This window comes from Pocillopora damicornis, chromosome 3, assembly GCF_964200805.1.
Source record: "Pocillopora damicornis chromosome 3, jaPocDami1.2, whole genome shotgun sequence".
Classification (NCBI taxonomy): Eukaryota; Metazoa; Cnidaria; class Anthozoa; order Scleractinia; family Pocilloporidae; genus Pocillopora; species Pocillopora damicornis.
This window is the reverse complement of record NC_142672.1, coordinates 1,710,941-1,729,694: the sequence shown is the minus strand read 5'-3', so window position 1 is coordinate 1,729,694 and position 18,754 is coordinate 1,710,941. Positions and strand designations below refer to the sequence as shown.

General features: G+C 38.6%; 3 protein-coding genes and 1 long non-coding RNA gene across 4 annotated transcripts; 2 read left to right on the top strand and 2 right to left on the bottom strand.

The window, feature by feature from the left end:
• Nucleotides 1-4: 4 nt before the first annotated feature.
• On the top strand, nucleotides 5-4,480 carry LOC113665857 (PSME3-interacting protein). The gene is made up of 6 exons (XM_027181587.2): nucleotides 5-221; nucleotides 1,508-1,606; nucleotides 2,459-2,580; nucleotides 2,894-3,045; nucleotides 3,249-3,310; nucleotides 3,675-4,480. Exons 1-6 carry the CDS (start codon nucleotides 122-124, stop codon nucleotides 3,899-3,901), a joined length of 762 nt encoding a protein of 253 aa, XP_027037388.2. The 5' UTR covers nucleotides 5-121; the 3' UTR covers nucleotides 3,902-4,480.
• LOC149047788 (uncharacterized) lies at nucleotides 4,117-5,453 on the bottom strand. Its single transcript, XR_016185320.1, has 2 exons — nucleotides 5,087-5,453; nucleotides 4,117-4,693 (listed from the first exon to the last, which is right to left on the bottom strand). It is a non-coding gene; the product is annotated as an uncharacterized LOC149047788 (long non-coding RNA).
• Nucleotides 5,454-8,665: 3,212 nt separating this feature from the next.
• Nucleotides 8,666-12,036, top strand: LOC113665854 (microfibril-associated glycoprotein 4). The gene is made up of 5 exons (XM_027181584.2): nucleotides 8,666-8,747; nucleotides 9,629-9,885; nucleotides 9,972-10,086; nucleotides 10,432-10,812; nucleotides 11,669-12,036. Exons 1-5 carry the CDS (start codon nucleotides 8,681-8,683, stop codon nucleotides 11,929-11,931), a joined length of 1,083 nt encoding a protein of 360 aa, XP_027037385.2. The 5' UTR covers nucleotides 8,666-8,680; the 3' UTR covers nucleotides 11,932-12,036.
• Nucleotides 12,037-13,839: 1,803 nt separating this feature from the next.
• LOC149047787 (uncharacterized) lies at nucleotides 13,840-14,626 on the bottom strand. Its single transcript, XM_089202026.1, has 2 exons — nucleotides 14,389-14,626; nucleotides 13,840-14,275 (listed from the first exon to the last, which is right to left on the bottom strand). Exons 1-2 carry the CDS (start codon nucleotides 14,487-14,489, stop codon nucleotides 13,867-13,869), a joined length of 510 nt encoding a protein of 169 aa, XP_089058152.1. The 5' UTR covers nucleotides 14,490-14,626; the 3' UTR covers nucleotides 13,840-13,866.
• Nucleotides 14,627-18,754: the final 4,128 nt, after the last annotated feature.

The window sequence follows — 18,754 nt, the reverse complement described above, 5'->3', positions numbered from 1 at the left end:
TAAACTCAGTTGAATGTTTACAGGACTGTTTAGAGGATAGCGTGAGCGTCGAGTGTAGCACTTTGGCTCTGCACAAAGAATTTAAAGAGAATGTTTCAGGCTTCGTCGTGAATCTTTAAACATGAGTGGTGTATCATTTGTATCAGAGACCGAAATCGAGGATGTACGCAAAAAGAAACAGGAAGAATGGGAGAAAGTTAGAAAGGAAAGCGATCCAATCGGTAAGCTAAATTGTTTGGTCGAAGATTTCCTGGTGAAGGTCGAGCTAATCAGGCGCAATATTTTTATTACGAATACGAATTATTCGGCGCCTAGTTATCTTTTCATTATGCAGATCCTTTAAGGTTTTTTTTTTCGAATATAGTTGACTAGACAATTTCGTGTGGTGAAGTGAAGTGTTGAGTTTCACTCTCTCGCCCCAGGATCTTCTCGTACGTAGTAAATACAAAGGGTGATATTTTGATGTAATTGAATAACCTTTGAATCTTCGATTACCTTCCTCTTTAATTTTTCTTTAATTAACCATATCCAAAAAGAAAATAACAATGTTAACAATTTGAATCAAGGATCTGAAAATGGAACCACAGCAATTTATGAGATTTTGTATGGTATATATGCTGAATTATAGATTGCATTCAGGCCTGTACATTAGGCCTTATTTTCACTACTGCTCTATTACTACAAAGATCACCTCCATATTCACAACTAAATTGCCTACTATACTCTCCCACCAATGCAGCACCACAGTTTCTTTTATTAGAAACTTATCCCCCTTACTCAACAAACAATGCTGTCAATTTCATCAGTTCTAATTTTACTGAGAAACATTTATCAACTAAATTTCTGTTGATCTCTATGTAACAAATAGTAAATCAGTCTGGGATTAATTGTTAACAATGTGAAAGTTTGTTTGGGTTGGCCTTTGTGATTGATTTCTTTCTTAGTGTTTTAAGGAGTGAATTTTTGAGCTGAGCCATTCAGCTGAGCTGACTCTGTTTTGCTTAGTTTGCTATTCAGTTTTGTCCCAGTATTGTATGAAATGAGCCATTATGAGAGCCAGCTTTGCTTGCTGTGATCTTTGCACAATGAACACTGTCCTAAATGTTCCCAGGTCAAACTTTCTGACAGCATAATGACTATATTTACTGGGTAAATGGGTTCCAGGTATGCAAGCTTTTCAGAATCGCAACTGTGAACTATGCTGAACTTTTCTCTGCGTATTAACCCTTTAACTCCCACAAGTGACCAAGACATAATTTCTCCTAACAATGTCAATACAATATCAAGCAGACAAGTGATGAGAATAAAGGAAAGTCTTAAAAAGGGGATTATTAGTTGATCCAATACCAAATTCTCCAAACTAACATCACAGCAACCATGTGGCAGACAGTAAGGAGAATTACTTATGAGATCTTGGGAGTTAAAGGGTTAACACCTGCAGTGCTCATTGAGCACAAAACCAAATTTAACACTAGATTTTCAAACTACCCTTATTTCCAAATGGTAGAGTGCCCTGAGCCAGTTCATGACAATAAGACTTTGTATGAAAGACTACAAGAACAAAAACAGAAAAAACAGGATGAATGGGATGAACAACATCAGTTGAGTAAGTACCTTGTGTTTCTTTTTCAGTGCTGAGTGTATTTCAGGATAGGTTTTGAGCCTGATTAGAAACAATTTTATTCAGAGTTTTCTTTGTAACAGACTATCTTGATGTATTTTGCCCTGAATAGAATAAACATCTCCAAATTGTTGTCTCATTAAAAAAATTTGATCTGAAATTATGTGACCAAAAAATTGGTTAATATTCTGCACTCCTGTGAAAGATGATAACCAAGAACTAGTTACAAACAGTGAGTAATGAAGTATCCATTACAATCTCTTCTGTGAGAAAAAATTTATTATGAAAAAAGGTTATCATCAAGAATGAGGAAAGTAAGTGACTTATTATGAACTAAATGAAGTTATTCTACCGTCAATGTCAACAAGATTGTTGGGTTGACTTCTCTATGGCTCATGATGTTTAGGTGTGTATGTTGTGGTTCAATTTTGTCCTTAGCTCAAATTTCATTTTCTTTTCTTTTTGGGTATTGTAATGTATGTTAATGAGTTCGAAACAAAGGAAAATAAAATTTGAACCAAGGATAATATTGAACCACAACATGTATATTGCATTCAGCTATATTTTATAAGAAATATTAATGTGTACTATTACAGCAAGAATTGAGGACAAGTTGGTTAAACCACAAAGGTCCAGTTGAGTAAATCAGAAATCCAGTTGAGCATTAAGTACACTCTCAATTAGTGCCATGTTGGATATAAATGACTCACCACGAAAAGTATATCAAAATGCTAAGCACTAATAGGCTAAATGTTGAGATGTAATTTTGAAGGTGATGCCCAAACATCATATCCTTATATTGCTTCTATATCTTGAGAACTATCTTTTTTTGTTTAGAAAATATGATAAAGGGCCTTGATGGTGATGAGACAGTGTTTCTTGACCTGGTTGCTAAGCAACAAGAGGAGATAGCCAATCGCAGATTTGATGAAGAATCACAAGAAATCAGAGAGTATAGGGTATACATTATAGTTATTGTTTCCATTTATCTTTTTTTCTGTGGTCTTAGTCTTTGTGTCTAGAGCTGATAAGGAAGGAAAGCAATCACACTGTCTGACCCTAAGTCATTTGTGACTCAAATTTCCTTGTGAGTCCCAAGGAGATTCTGATGTTGCATTGAAAGTCATTAAAATCTTTATTCCACATATTCAATTGATTAATTTCAACTTATCATTTCCAATACAAATCTAATTTGATAAGAAAAGTTTGAACCTAAACTATGCTTAAGTAGGCAGAAGTAGTCATCAAATTTTCTTTCTTTTGTTGATTTAGGATGCAGTTTCTCAGTTTCAGAGTGCCATAATAGCTGAGCCAACAACTACCAAACCAGCTGGGTCAGCAGTATCTCAACGAAAGTCCTCACAGGAGTCTGGGGCCAAAAAAAGTCAACTACAACTTATAGCGGGGGCCATTAAAAGAAAAAGGTATGAATACTACTTCATATAAGAGAAGAGAGCACGAATCAGCTCATTTGTTTCATCAAATTTGTCACAAAAAGGTCTTACAGCATGCATATATGCTTTGATGCATGGAAACATTGTCACATGCAAGCATGCAATCAATTGCGTCTAAATATGTGCATTTCCCAATCAAATGCATAAATATGTCTTTCCTCTCTTCTTTGCAGTAGTAGCAGTAGTCAAGAGTCTCCAGAAAAGAAGTCAAAAGCTTCCAACGAGTTTGAGAAAAGTAAGAATTTTGCAAAATTGAGACGGTTTGATCTTCTACAACTGCTATGAAAAAATCAGTTATTTCAAAAAATTTCGGGCGAGTGACACGCTGCGAAGCCCTTCGCGTCTATCTCGCGTTCACTTCGCCTCACGCTCACCTCTGCTCCCGTCTGGAAAATACAGAAAATTGACACCTGTTCTGAAGGCTTAAAGACGTGTGATTTTTATTATTTTGAGAGTGGGTGAACAACTCAAGAAATCTTTTGCATCTTCTATAGAAAAAGAGGCACCTAACAGTGCGTAGTCCTTATCTGGGAGTTTGTTGTCATATTCAGTAACAGAACACGCTTTTGAGCTCAAATCCCATCTTATTCCCCACACAGTAACGTCAGAGACACACGAAGAGAGGAACATTAGATCTGAGAAATCAAGTGCGAGTGCGGAAGAAGACGACCTGAAGAAAAGACCTTTTGCAAACAGAACTGACAGTGCTTCGAAATGTGAAACAAAGTCTGGTATTAATCAAGAAAAGCAGGAAAAACAGGTTATACCAGGACTTGGAGCTTATTCAGACTCAAGTGATTCAGACTCGTCGTCTGATGAATCTTAATGGAGTGGTCTCTGGTGAATGAACTTTTTCCCAGTGGTTGGAAGGAAGGTCATAAAACAGAATCTACGAAACAGATTCATTTAAGTGAATAAGTTGATAACGTTCTTTCTAAATGAAAGCCATGAAAAAGGAATGGTGAGCCATTGGAAAGGTTATCACGCGGACTGAACGCATGCAGTGTGTTTATGTTCAAGTTCAACATGGACGAAAACTTTCAAATGACAGTGAATTTTACTTTGCAGTTTTAGCTTTTCAATAAAAAACTTCAGAATCCAACAGGAATCCAACTTAGTTCAGTGTGGAAAGCAATTTGCCACTGAATTATATTTGCCATAATACTCTCTTTGATTGGTCCAAGTAACTCAAATCACTTCAGATAATCAAATGCAGTACTAAGTCTATCCTAACTTGGTTGCACGCGTTTTCGCGCGCACTGGTGCATGTTTACTTATTTGAAGAGTTCTTAATGGCTTTGTCTGTATTTTAATAGGCCGTCGCAACTACTTTGGACATTATCGAAAGGCTATTCTACTCCGGAACCTTTCAGATTCAACAAAATAAATTATATTTGAAACTTAAGCTGCATGAAGTGTAATGTTTTCCTAGGATGAAGTCTTGACAGACCAGACAGATCACCCGGTAAAGACTGTTGGTTAGTTCCAGATAAATCGGATGAAAATTTAATTTTTTTTGGGAGAGTCTGTATCATGATATCCTCCACGGCTTATGGCTTGAACTTGCAATGAATCTTTTTACAAAGCGCCTCCGTAACACTGACGATGCCAGTTTGGACTGTGAACAAAAAAATTGCGAGGTGAGTTAAAAACGGAATATTATGCCAACAGTTCCGTGAATTTTCGTTGTTAAAAACAGCTGAATTAAATGTCAACGGAATAAAGTTGCTAGTTCGTTCGAAGTAAAATCGCTTTCATTGACAGACGGAATGAATCGTCAGTTAGATCAGGGATACTAGGAGCGGCCACCTTCAATGAATGACAGCTTTATAAACTGAAACAACTATTACCAATTCGGGCTTTTACCCTTCTCGTCTGTATCTGCCGGAAGAGACTTGGACCATTGATGCAATATGGTAACTGAAAAGGAAGTCAGCTGTTGTACCAAACAAACGGTCTTTGTCGGGTTGTATATCGAGAAGCAACTTCAGAATCGTAATTAATTTAATACCTTGATAACAAAAACATTTGTTTCCTCTTCACTGTCAGCACTAGAAGCACGTGGAATTATCTGAGAAGCTTCTATGGGGCTAGGCTTTTTGTAAAATCCTCCATTTACTCGGCATCTGCTTCGTTAGTTTGTTGTTCCATCTCAATCGGTTCTACGTGGCGCTTCTTGCAAACATAGCAACACGAAGCCACAAGAAGGGCTGTTACAATTCCTGTTAATGCAATGACGGCGGGAACGTTCATATTTTGATTCTTCTTAAAATTTTCGATTACGTGGACGCTTTTCGATCAAGTTTGAAAAACCCGTTTCATCAGGACTTTAAACTGGAGCTACAATTAACTTGTAACAGCAGACATCGAAAAGGACTGACATATCAAATATATTGCGGCTCTCATTATAAATCTCTAAAGTACAAATATCATTTACAAAGTGACAGAAATGTCTTATTTTAAAGCTAGTAATGTTTAAACAGAGCGTAGAGCAAATGAAAATGTAATAACGTGAAAGCGCTGCGAGAATTTTAATGAGCAGTTTCAATGAAGATTGTCGCACAGGATATGAAACTAAGTATTGGAAAGTGCTGACTAAAATTGCGTTTTCCTCGAAGACAAAAGCAGGAAAAAAAACTTCGTTTTTGATTATAACAAAACACCTGTGGTACAATGAGGTTTTTCGGTTATGGCAACCTTCTGAATAAATCTTGCACAACTTTTCTGATTTTAAACCTAGCTCATGCTTAAAAAAATATTGAGGCATGATTGGAAGCAAAACTGAATTTCCTTGAAATTTTATGGCTGTTATATCGCGTGTATTATAATTCAAATTTAAGACTTCGTTTGCTTGAACGGTCTTCAGCGAAACTTCAAAGTTGCCGCCTCCTCACAAGAGATTACAAGCAGTGTTAAAATATATGTATAAAATAAAAACGCTTCGGTGAAAGCGAGCAATTTTACATTTCTAAGCAGCTTCGGAATGAATCGATATGATCTGTGAATATCTCTCTGGGATATTAAACCAGTATGCATATTCTCCATATTATTTTGTATACATTAACTAGGGTGCTGACAAGGAGAATTTGTCTAACAATCAAGAACTTCTTGAGTTCGTGATCATTTGCTCTATTCTTGTGACCTCGCTGTTTCATTCAGTGGTGACAGTGCAAGGAGAGATTAGATGCTAGTCACACCTAGGAATTAAAGGGTTGATTGAACAAAACTCCTAAACTCAATGGTTTTAAAAATAAGGTATTTGAATCTTTCGTTCGCTGAAACACTTTGAAAAAAGAACTTAACAGTTATTTGTTTGAAAAAGGTTAGATTGCAAAGCTAGGACTGCATCATACATTATGAGGCCAAGCAGTAAGGTTTACTGGTTTAAGGTTTAATGTACTTGGGTTAGCGTGATTTTCGGCTGTGATTAACAATTGCTCTAACTGGTGAGTATCTAACCACGTTTTGATGAGAAATTTCTCTCGCAAGACCGCTGATGTACGGCTCTTTTTTGTATTCTCTGTTTATATTCTCTTGGCTTCAGTTATTCAGTTTTTACTTTCCCTCCCGACGTTTTGAAATTAAATCTTGTCAGCATGACAGTCTTATAAGAATGTAGGTCTGCTATTAATCTTTCAAAATCGATCAGCAAAATCACGGTTAAATATTCGAAGTCCTACTTATCATATCTAAAGCATTTATGTAGACATTTCTGTAGATATTTCTCCTGAGAGAACTATTCATACCCCGGTTGTAAATTTTTTTGTAACAAAATTCTAGAGTGAATTATTTTTTACTGACTAGTGATTTTTTTCTTAGTTATGTTGGGTATTGTTGGTCAATATGTTAAAATTTGCTACATGATGTTGTTACAAATTGCGTAGACCGACGATATTTTACAAAATGCGTAGCTCGCTGTTGTCATAAAGTGCTGAAATAGCTTTTCCAAAATGCTGCCACCGTAATGACAAAATGCTTAGGTTCTCACAAAATGCGTCGTTGTTACCGGCCATGACTAACATCCTTTTTGTTTTGGTGGGGATTAATTTCAAACCTTGTTCTTGCACTAGTGAGTATCATATTTAAGGAAGTTTTCTTCATATGGGGAACATTTACACATAAAAACTCACGACTAAGTTTAGAGGTATCATGAAGTCTATTTATATTTGCCAATTATTCTCCACAGCAAAACCAAGACAAATATTAAAAAAATTAATCAATTTTCGGCCTTAATGTTCAATACAAAGATTTTTTCTTCGTTAGCCTCAGGTACACCACTGATAATGTCCGTAGCCACAATACTGTTTGCCTAATCATAGAATGAGATATGTTAGGTAAATAACGTTTATTGACACGATTAATCGGTCGGTAAACAGAAAATCAATAAGAAAAAACACAACAAAAGAATAAAAATTCAGAAAGGAGATAGAAAGGTAAATTGGTATTCTTGTAACCCCAGTGAGCAGTATTCAGTATTTTTGATTTTACGTAATGGCTTCCGTTTCAGATGGTCGATCGTTTACAGCATAACTAATTACGTCTCGCTGTGTGACTACAATAACGTAAGTTAATGTAGGGGTTGAAGTAAGTACCTAACCAAAATAAAGCCATTCCAAGAGGGAAGACAACATTTGTTAAGTTAAATATGACAAACTTACAATCTGCAGTACATCAAATGAAACGGTATTTGTTGTTGTTGTTGTTGTTGGCAACCGTCTGTCTCGGAAGACAATGGAAATCTGCACCTAAGAAGTAAAATCACGTCAAGCTGCACCGCCGGCTGTGGCTGTGAAGCCCAATACGGGAGCCGCAGACCCGCTGGCATTTTGCGCAGGTAAAGTCATTTGTGGGGGTTGGTGGAATGGGGGCAGACTGGAGCCTCTGTCGCCTGCGAGTCCTCTTCACCTCTTACTGGCTCTCCCTCTTCAACTCGGCTTGTTTGACGCCGGCCTTGACAGTCGATCGCCAGAGTTTACGGTCGGCTGTTGCTGACTCAAGGTTTCCAGGGCTGATGCTACAGGTCTTCAAGTTACGCTTGCAGACATCCTTGTAGCGCAGAGTTGGTCGTCCTGTTGGCCGCGTCCCTGTGGCGAGCTCACCGTATATAATGTCCTTTGGGATGCGTCCATCATCCATTCTGCATACATGGCCGAGCCAGCGCAGTCGCCTCTGAGTCAGCATGGCATACATGCTGGGTAGACCTGCCCAAACAAACGGTATTTGTATACCGCATAATTAATGACGTCTCGCTGTGTGACTACAATAACGTATGTACCTAATAAAAATAAAGCCAATCTAAGCCTTGGAATGGCTTTGTCTTCCCTTTAATTTGTTAAGTTAAATATTACAAACTTACAATCTGCAGTACATGAAATGAAAGGGTATTTGGTATGTCGATAACCAAATGTCTCTCTTTACAGAAACTGCAAGAATAAAATTCTGTTTTGTGGTGTAGAAAATTCCTGCATGCTTCCTATTCGCTGAGAGATCAACAGACGCCCCAAGGAGAACGAGAATGTTGATGTTAGCAGCTGCTGCTATTGAGAGACACACTGTGTGTTTCTTCTAATCACATTATTGTATAAATTTTCAATTCGATATCGAAATGATGGCCTTGAATAAGTTTCTCCACATTTTGGTTTGGAATATTTTCATTCTGTATTCTTGCAGCGGTGAGTATGACATTACAAAGTTTTCCTTAAGTGAAGAACGTCCGATTCGAACTCTATCGATTAATTTCAGATGCACCATGTAGCCTTTAAGATTTAAACCAAAACTATGTTATCCCTAAAGCGGGTAAATATTTTAGAGTGATTCTCTGCTCAGAAAACAAGGTAAAGAAAGACAAAGAAAAAACTTAATCAGTTTTCGGCTTCTTTAACATAAGTTATCACCTCGAACATGCTTCTTTCGTAAGCCTCCGATGCACCACATTTTGTAATAACACTACCGCCGACGCAATCGTACATAGAATATGAATTGAATTTATTTTAAGTATGTCAATTTGTAAGTAACACCAGGCTGTTAATAATGTTAGAATTGTATTTTGTGTGTATTGCAAATGAAAAAAATTTAAAAAATGGTGAAAGAAAAATCCAATTATGTTTATTTAAAACCCTCTACAGTATTTTGGTTTGAGATTTTCATTTTACGGCATTTCACAATGCCAAAATTAATTACAAGATGGGGAAACAAGAGAAGACGTTTATTGAATTTAGTGGCTGAAATGAAAACAAAATAACTCGTAGAGTAGCCTGAGAGTGTGGAATAAATTTCGATATGATAAAAACAATAACTACAATAAATAAAGTAAATGGATGACTCTTTTGTATGAGAATAAAATGATTCTCAACAGTGAAGCACTAAATGTGGTAATTGCAGAAAGTTAAACCTGGAAAGAAAAAGAAGGAATTGGATATTTGCGTTTCAGATGTCGATCGGGCTCGAGGGGGAAAGGTTTTACTTGGAAAGTATTTTTAATTGAAGATCAACTGATTGCTTAAGATCTATTGCATGTACTATTAGTGAAAAGCCTTTTATATTTTCGTTACAGGTAACGATTGTCGCAACATTGTTTTCAAAAAGCCAATAATAGGCAAGGCAATGGAAGGTCATGTGATCAAGAGTGAAGAGGTCACTAATGCAAGGAGCTGCCGAGTGATGTGTTATATAGAGCCAAACTGTGTGTCCATCAATGTTGGGCCGTCAGAGGGAGGGAAACACAGATGCGAGCTAAACAACGCCACTGTTGGAAACCAGTTTATGTTCTCTCTTGAAAATAGATCAGCATACACCTTCTTCGCTATCGAGGTAAAATATTACAAACGTTGATGCCTATGTACGAGTTTGGAGCCTAGATTTCGTTTGCTGGGAACTGACTTATTTTTTTCAACCAGAATCCCTGCAGCAGCAGTCCATGTTTAAACAATGGCACCTGTCAAGCTGGATTCACCAGTAAAGGTTTTCGATGTCTCTGTCAGCGTGGATTCACTGGTGAATACTGCAGTAAAGGTGAAAGAAGTTTGTCAAAAGATGCGTTTGTTAATTCATAATTCTTTATACACCTAGCACCATGCATAGCAGGCGTCATGATTTCCTGGCGAGCCAGTGGTAAATATTCCGATGCAATGTTTAATAATTTTTCACCGAAGTGCAGGTAAAAAGTGACAGAAATTCCACTACTTTCACCGACACTGAGGTAAATAATTTTCTTATGGCATATATCTCACCGAAGCAAACCTCTTATAAATTAGTGCCATGCACTGTAAAAGGGGATATTGACTAATTTAGTTCTAAATGTTGTCATGATAACCGAATCCATATAAATGCCGAACATCGTGTTTTACCGCTTGCTAGTTTACAGAAACTGCGCTGAAATCTGGAGATCAGGGGAAACAAGAGACGGTGTGTACAAGATCAGTCCTGACAATTTGCCTGCTTTTGAGGTGTTTTGTGACCAAACAACAGCTGGTGGAGGATGGACAGTGTTTCAGAAGAGACTGGACGGCTCAGTTGATTTCTACCGCTACTGGAACGACTACATACATAGCTTTGGCAATTTGAGTGGTGAATTTTGGCTGGGACTGGAAAATATTTACCGCTTGACCTCAGATAGCAACAACATGCTAAGAGTAGACTTGGAAGACTTTGAAGGGAATATTACATATGCTCTATATGACATGTTTGCTGTCATGAGCGAGGATGACAAGTACAAGCTGAGCTATGGTACTTACTCAGGTGATTTAATATATTTTACAACTGAACAGTTCTCTTGTTTCCTTTTAGCTTTTGCACGGTTGTCGATTAGTGTAGACAATCTAAAAAGCTAACGATCAAAACCTGGCGGGGTGTTAGAGTAAATAATTTCCAAGAGAAGTATACATCATTCTTTCGAATTCTTAATCTTGCACTAATTCTCTGCACTTCTCTGTTATTGCTTTCCTATATTTGCATGCAAACAATCCAGCCCCCCCCCCCTCCCTTCCAAAAAGGGAGAAGAGAACGAATTTGAAAACGAAATATAAAACTTAGCACACTAAGCGTAAGGAAAAATTTGGTCATTTTCACTAATTTAAGTTTACAGGATGCACTAAAAATATATATAGATCTGCAAGAACTTCCAAATAAAAACTCAAATCGTACACACTAACAAAATCCTATTTATGACAAAAAATTCTGAATGAAGTTTTCCGCTACTTAATTGGTGCCAGTTCCTTGAAGCAAAAAATATAAATTTGGGTTTTACGCAGGTATTTAGGGGAAATTTGGTTGATTTCTTTGCTCGCTCTCTTCAAGTATACGGTGTAACAAATTTCCTGGCTTAGAGCGTGATCTGTCAGTTCAATTGCAGGTTTGTAATTTTGATAGAAATTAGAACAGGAAAATCTTATTCCCAACTTAAATGCATTTCCAAATTGTAACCCATTTGTGTTTTGAGCCTATAATCTCTGTGGGAATTTATAATTTAATAAAGTTTAGGATCCGTCCGTACTTTACACATTTATGTTATAGTGCTTAATCAACATTAGGCAGCGGACTACTCCGGTGATAAGTAATTTCGGTGAGGTAACTGTTTGTTTATTTTATGTCTCAGGAAATGCTGGCGACTCTCTTAACTGGCATAGAAATCAGCCCTTCTCCACCAGAGATCAAGATAATGATCAGTGCAGCTGTAACTGTGCTATTTTGTACGAAGGAGCCTGGTGGTACAGCAGATGTCACCATTCGAACCTGAATGGCTTTTATCACCGTGGCAGTGACTCCCCCCATGGTCGTGGTGTGAACTGGCGCCACTGGAGGGGACATTATTACTCCTTGAAGAGAACCGAGATGAAAATAAGACCAATGAATTACTGATCGTGGCTTACTTCAGCTGATCGAATACCACAGACACCCGACAAGAGCTTCGGGCAATGGAAATTCCTTTTAATTTTTTTTTTCTATAAAGGGGGGAGGGGAAATGGGAGGGTTAAATGAGGGAAACTCACGCGAGACGGAAAGCACGTGACACGTGACGGTACAACCATCTGACCAACGAAAACGTGACTCCCTTCCTGCAGGATACAGAAATTTTGTGTTTCAGTGCTTTGAATTTGCCGTGCTATCTCGATCAAATGGTCGTGGCTAGCCTGTTCCAAGGGTTCAGTTGGAAAAAGGAGCGAAAAAGTTACCGACGCGGAAGTAGCGGTAGTTACAATAAACGCCGCTTACCGGCGGTCTCTCGCCACCTAGAGATCTCTCACCGCCTTATATTTACCTTGCGAGCAGGCTTTCGTGTTTTGGTTTCACCTTGCGGCACAGTCGCATATTATACAATCGGCTGCCGCTTAGGGAAAAAGTTAGAATCGGCGAAGTGAAAAGGCGTGGGAGGCTTGGGTCGGAGCCTTGACACAAGCCTCCCTTATTTTAACACTCCTCCGTTTTTTGCGCCATCTAATATCGCGCTTCTTTTTACTAACTGAACGCCTGGAACAGCTTAGGTTGTGGATTTTATTTCAAACTAATCCCGGTGAACCCAACGCTTATGTGAAACCGATATTTAATCAGGGTGTGGCGATTATAAACGGAGTGTATTTACCTGTCATTTCCTTTTTTTTTTTTTTTTTTTCTTTCTAACAGTCCGCCGAGACCATGAGATAGGTAATCAAGACAGCACGTTTTTTCTTCTCTTGAACAAATAGAGAAGCAATATGTTGAAGCACAGGCGGCCCAAGCTCACGTCTCGAGAAAAAGCCAACGATGAATTCATGAACGCGTCACGCGTTGTGTGACTCGGTGTTAAGTTACGGGAGGAACCGTTGAAAATTTGAACACGTTATAAAGCATAGTATGGGGAACGACATATGGTCGATTTACAACGATAAATATTTCGAAATCTGAATATTTTACACGTAAAATCAATAAAAACTTACTCATGCCCTGTGTATCCGTCGTAGTTTCTAGCGATTTCTGCTGTTTTAAGCTTGCTTTACCATCACTGTTATCCATGTCAAAAGACGAAGTCAAGGCTGCACACTCCGATTTCGACCTTGGTCCACGCGGAGGTGGTTTGCGCCCCGAAAATCCTCCCGATCGGCATTTTTCTCAGCCACACTTTACGATCTAAGATCGCTGCACCCTGGGACATGTCTCAGTACCAAAACTTCACGCGCATTTCGCTGGAAACGAGTGTTTTCTACCTGAATTTCCAAGTTCGCTTCTTTCTGGTTAAGCTTTGAACACGAAGACTGGACACGGCCGCGAAAGAGACTTGGGTACGAGGTCAATTTTCTCTCTACCGCGAGTGGTACGGTCGATTAATGTACAATACTTACCCCATCTCCACAGAGGCAACTAGCCTTAACCTATTGTCCTAATCAACCAATCAGACAGCGAGTCGAAAGTAAAACAGATAAACAACGTACAAAATTTGAATATTCTGCGGGGTTTTCTGTGAGCATCTAAGCTTCGATTATTTTCGCGAAAATGCTATCGAAGAGGAAGAGATGCGGTGAAATTGACGGCGAAGCGAATCAGAAGAGAGTAAAGAGTGGCAAAGTTTCAAGTTTGCACTATTGGAAATTTTGGTGAGTCGAAATCCGAACGCTTTCTTTGGTATACAAATTGAATGTCCGCATGTGTAGTTTATTTCAGTATCCATTCAATTCAGTTTAAAATATATAATTTTCCTTCGTTGCAGGTTCATTTCAAATTATGAATATGCTGAAGGTAGCCTTACCTTTGCTAGGGACGTGATCAGCCATAGTGTGGCTGACAAAGAGAATAGCGAATCGTTAACTTCGTTTTCGAAAATTACGTTAGGCGAAATCTTTCACTCTGGAACTTCACCGACAATTCCAGGGTCAGACGCTGAGAATTGTAGTCCATTTTTTCACGTCTAGAAAAAATGTAATGTCCTGGGGCGACACATTCCCTTGTCCAGGTTTGGGGAATTGAAATTTCTTCCAGAGTGAAACCCAACGATTTTCCGATACCACCTTCGGACCTTCTAATATTTAAGTACGCAGCTTTGCGATCGCTTCGTGGTCCACGTTTCACGTGCTTGACTCTTTCACCCCAGAGATCTTTTATGATTTCGCCTAACGTAATTTTCGAAAACGAAGTTAACGATTCGCTATTCTCTTTGTCAGCCACACTGTGGCTGATCACGTCCCTAGCAAAGGTAAGGCTACCTTCAGCATATTCATAATTTGAAATGAACCTGCAACGAAGGAAAATTATATATTTTAAACTGAATTGAATGGATACTGAAATAAACTACACATGCGGACATTCAATTTGTATATCAAAGAAAGCGTTCGGATTTCGACTCACCAAAATTTCCAATAGTGCAAACTTGAAACTTTGCCACTCTTTACTCTCTTCTGATTCGCTTCGCCGTCAATTTCACCGCATCTCTTCCTCTTCGATAGCATTTTCGCGAAAATAATCGAAGCTTAGATGCTCACAGAAAACCCCGCAGAATATTCAAATTTTGTACGTTGTTTATCTGTTTTACTTTCGACTCGCTGTCTGATTGGTTGATTAGGACAATAGGTTAAGGCTAGTTGCCTCTGTGGAGATGGGGTAAGTATTGTACATTAATCGACCGTACCACTCGCGGTAGAGAGAAAATTGACCTCGTACCCAAGTCTCTTTCGCGGCCGTGTCCAGTCTTCGTGTTCAAAGCTTAACCAGAAAGAAGCGAACTTGGAAATTCAGGTAGAAAACACTCGTTTCCAGCGAAATGCGCGTGAAGTTTTGGTACTGAGACATGTCCCAGGGTGCAGCGATCTTAGATCGTAAAGTGTGGCTGAGAAAAATGCCGATCGGGAGGATTTTCGGGGCGCAAACCACCTCCGCGTGGACCAAGGTCGAAATCGGAGTGTGCAGCCTTGACTTCGTCTTTTGACATGGTTAACAGTGATGGTAAAGCAAGCTTAAAACAGCAGAAATCGCTAGAAACTTCGACGGATACACAGGGCATGAGTAAGTTTTTATTGATTTTACGTGTAAAATATTCAGATTTCGAAATATTTATCGTTATAAATCGACCATATTTCGTTCCCCGTACTATGCCTTATAACGTGTTCTAATTTTCAACGGTTCCTCCCGTAACTTAACACCGAGTCACACAACGCGTGACGCGTTCATGAATTCATCGTTGGCTTTTTCTCGAGACGTGAGCTTGGGCCGCCTATGGTTGAAGCAGTGCAATATAGCTCAGTTACTTGTTAGCTCGATCGATCTTCAAAACCCCGATCAAAATCAAACACCCCTAGCGGCTATTTTGTAGCGTTGCTGTTATAAGACCGGTATTTAACAATTAGCCAACTGCCTCTTATAATTAGTGTAATTATCAGAGGGCCAAAGGCATGATAAAAAGAAGTTTGGAGTGACATAAAGTTGGAAAGACTCTAGTTTTTCTCAAAACCAATCATCACCAGGATTCCATATGTCTATTGATTTGAAACCTAGGGGATTCAACACATATTTTGCCTTCTACTCATCGTTTGAATATGTCCCTGGAGTTATTCGTTTCATGAGAAGTTTTTAGGGTCATCACGATGTCCTTCCAAATACGGAAATAGCTTTCAAATTTTGCGCAATTTATAGTAAGATAAGATGACACATTTGTGGAAGCTTTTACGGTTAAAAATATAGAAACATGTATTTTCCTCTGGGATGCGTTCTCAAGATGGCAGTGTTCTTGAAAAAAACCCAGAAATGCAAAAAGTTTCATCGGAAATATGATGATCGTGCCATAATCATCATATTTCCGATCATATTTTACACACCATACACCGCAAGCATTTGAATCCCATAGTAGACCGAGAGGGTCTTTTTAGATAAGAGTTCGCCCTTGAGAGTGACATGAGTAAATTAAACAGACTCGAGAAAACCATCTCCTAATCAGCACAAATTTGAATAAATAAAGGATTGTAGATTGTAGATTGTAGATAGTTAATTCTGATTAAAATCGCAGCCAAAAGCTGGATTAGATTAATCGTTACAATAATAAAATCTAATAAAAGTATGAGAAAAGTATAAAAAAAATGTACACAGATTAACTAAAATTACTATATATGAATGTATTCATGAGTCTCTTCGTCTTAGCCAGAGGAACATTAAATTTCCTCTTTCGTCTCAAATTGAGTTCACAGTTGTTCTGAGGAGGCAGGAGCTTAATGAGGAAAGTTTCTAAAGAGACTGTGGTGCTGCGTCGTTGGGAGAGTATAACAGGGTAATTTAGTATTATCAATTGAGGTGTTAATATAAATTGGTCACCGTAAAGAGTTTAAAAGCTGACATTTCGTCCGTTATCCCTTCCTCATTCGCTCTGACGAAGAGTTAACGCTCGAAACGTCAGCTTTGAAACTCTGTACAGTGGCCAATTTACGTTATCAACTTAGTTGATAATATTAATTACCCTGTACAAAGTTGTATTGGTTTGATACATCTTGCTTCAGAGTTTTTTCAGAGAAAAAGTGGTCGGGTAAGTGGTCAAACGTAGGGGAGTGGCCAATTTCAAAGGGATCAATTTTGGCCGGCTATGCGCTAATTCCCCGCGCTAAATTTCAGAGGAAAACATAAGAAACAACCGCTTATTCGCAAAATAAGCGAAGGATTACATAATTAGGGCAAAGGAAATCTCGACACTTTCCGAACGCAAAGCTTATTCAAATACGGTTATCTTGTTGATTTACCATGGTATTTTGAGCTTTACCGAAAAAGTCATACGCTTTCAAATGACCGTGACTTACTGGCTTGTGTGGTTGTTTGTAGCCCGTCTAACAGTCTAAAACCGCCCCACCGAGCGATTGCAACGTTTGCACTTGTGTGGACGTTTGACTGCTGTGTTACAAGGGTACTTATGCGACTCGTGCACTGCCTGTTTCACTTCTCATTCAATATGAGTGGTAACCCTTTTACCTCTAAAATGGTGATTTTGATAACCTTCAATGACTCTATCCAATCCGTTGGGTAAGCGAATTAATTAAGACAAATGTGACGGAGCCGGGCTGACTGTTATCCCCAAATTTCCCTCCAGAATGTTTCTGTTTCGTTTCTCTCAACACTTAGGCGTGTACTTTGCCTCTAGAACAATATCCTGGAGTAATCTCTTTGAGCCCAGCATTTCCATGCTTAGCTATGTTAATCTTCGTTCTTTTGCGCTTTTAGAATTACTCATGCGCATTTTTGAAGCAATTTTCGACTTCAAAGGAACCATTCGCTTCAATGCACATCATTGACTGGATAGTATGGGTAGATGGGAAGGTAGTTTGCTTTAGGTCTTTCGCTCATGACTTGCGGACCTCGCAGTGCTCAGTACCTAGAGATCCAATCATCGAACTTTCATCTCCGCCTTCTTCAAAGAGTAACGCACACCCTTTCATCCAACCCAGTTCACACCAGTACCTACGAGGGAGTGGTGCCCACGAGGATACAAGCCATTCAGAGTCGAGGGGTGACACTTGGTGAACCACTAGTCTCCTTTGAATTTAACGGCGCAGTTGCGGTTTATGTCAATATCATTATCGTAATATCTGGTGTTAGATGATAAATTGCAACACCAAGCAAGAGCGTCACCAGCATTTCCTGAAACATTAAACTAACAAAAGAGGAGATAGTAGATGGAAAAGTGGCCTTAAAACAAATTCATCCGGTTTCCAAAGCATTGCCTGCCCCATGCTTAGCATAGATCATCTAACCATCCAGTTAATGAGTGTCATGCGGTGAGAAAGATTTGCTTTCCCTTCTTGTTTCGTTCCTTGTCACCTTTATGGATCTTCTTTAACCGCGAGTCTATCGCAAGATGAAAGAGAAGTATCCAATTACCTGAGTAATTACCAAGGATCAGCTTGTACTTAGTCGTTCCACCTATAATCCTTTCTCGTCTGCGTTGTTCACTTGTACATATTATGTCCATCAAGGAGGCAGCAGCGAAGAGCCAAGAAGCTTTTCACAACACGAATCGGCCACTGAGCTAAATAAACACGAATAGTTAAAGTACGGAATAAGCAAGTGATAAAAACCAAAAGGAAAAAGAAGAGGCAATGGAACTTAAGAGCGACGGTCAGGAAATATCGACCAAAATCTTAATTTCGTGGCAAGAGTTGAAAAATCGCTTTCTTTCGTTTTTTGCCCATAAGTAGCTTTTAGGTAGATAAGATACCTGATGTGGATTGTTCCTGCCAAAAGCTTTTTATTTTTTAGAAAAATTAGAATATCGGTTTTTGTGGTCGGAGTCACAAAATTGGCTAATCATTTACGTGAAATTTGCATACATCAACTTGCCTCTCGTTCGCAAACAAAGTCGTACGGAGAAATTTGGACACTTTATTCCAACAGAATCACTGTTCTTCTTTTATTAGAAGATTCTTTTAGAGCAAAAGCGACACTCACCGAGCAGAAATTATTTAAAAATGAGGAATAGGTTTTATGAATAACAAAAACTCCGTTTTGTTATTGATTTTCGACGGCAATATTGCACATGTGGTATAACTCCAAATTGACTTCATTCTAGTTAAATCCCACATTTAGACATACATCTAAAATATACCTGGGAATTAGCTTGGGTTATTGAAGGAAATCTCTATAAGGCGGTATCGAAGTTAAGGAATTTTCATGGTGGGTCGACGGTAATTGTGTAAACACTTCCAGTTTCGAAATCCATGAAAGTGGATATTTGATCCCCAAA

Excerpts from the sequence above, each read along its gene's own strand:
- LOC113665857 (XM_027181587.2), top strand. The coding sequence starts at position 122 with ATGAGTGGTGTATCATTTGTATCAGAGACCGAAATCGAGGATGTACGC. Across the intron at positions 2,581-2,893 it reads AAGAAATCAGAGAGTATAGG|GATGCAGTTTCTCAGTTTCA; the intron begins GTATACATTATA and ends TTGTTGATTTAG. Across the intron at positions 3,311-3,674 it reads TTCCAACGAGTTTGAGAAAA|TAACGTCAGAGACACACGAA; the intron begins GTAAGAATTTTG and ends TTCCCCACACAG.
- LOC113665854 (XM_027181584.2), top strand. The coding sequence starts at position 8,681 with ATGATGGCCTTGAATAAGTTTCTCCACATTTTGGTTTGGAATATTTTC. Across the intron at positions 8,748-9,628 it reads CATTCTGTATTCTTGCAGCG|GTAACGATTGTCGCAACATT; the intron begins GTGAGTATGACA and ends TTTTCGTTACAG. Across the intron at positions 9,886-9,971 it reads ACACCTTCTTCGCTATCGAG|AATCCCTGCAGCAGCAGTCC; the intron begins GTAAAATATTAC and ends TTTTTCAACCAG.
- LOC149047787 (XM_089202026.1), bottom strand. The coding sequence starts at position 14,489 with ATGCTATCGAAGAGGAAGAGATGCGGTGAAATTGACGGCGAAGCGAAT. Across the intron at positions 14,276-14,388 it reads TTGCACTATTGGAAATTTTG|GTTCATTTCAAATTATGAAT; the intron begins GTGAGTCGAAAT and ends CCTTCGTTGCAG.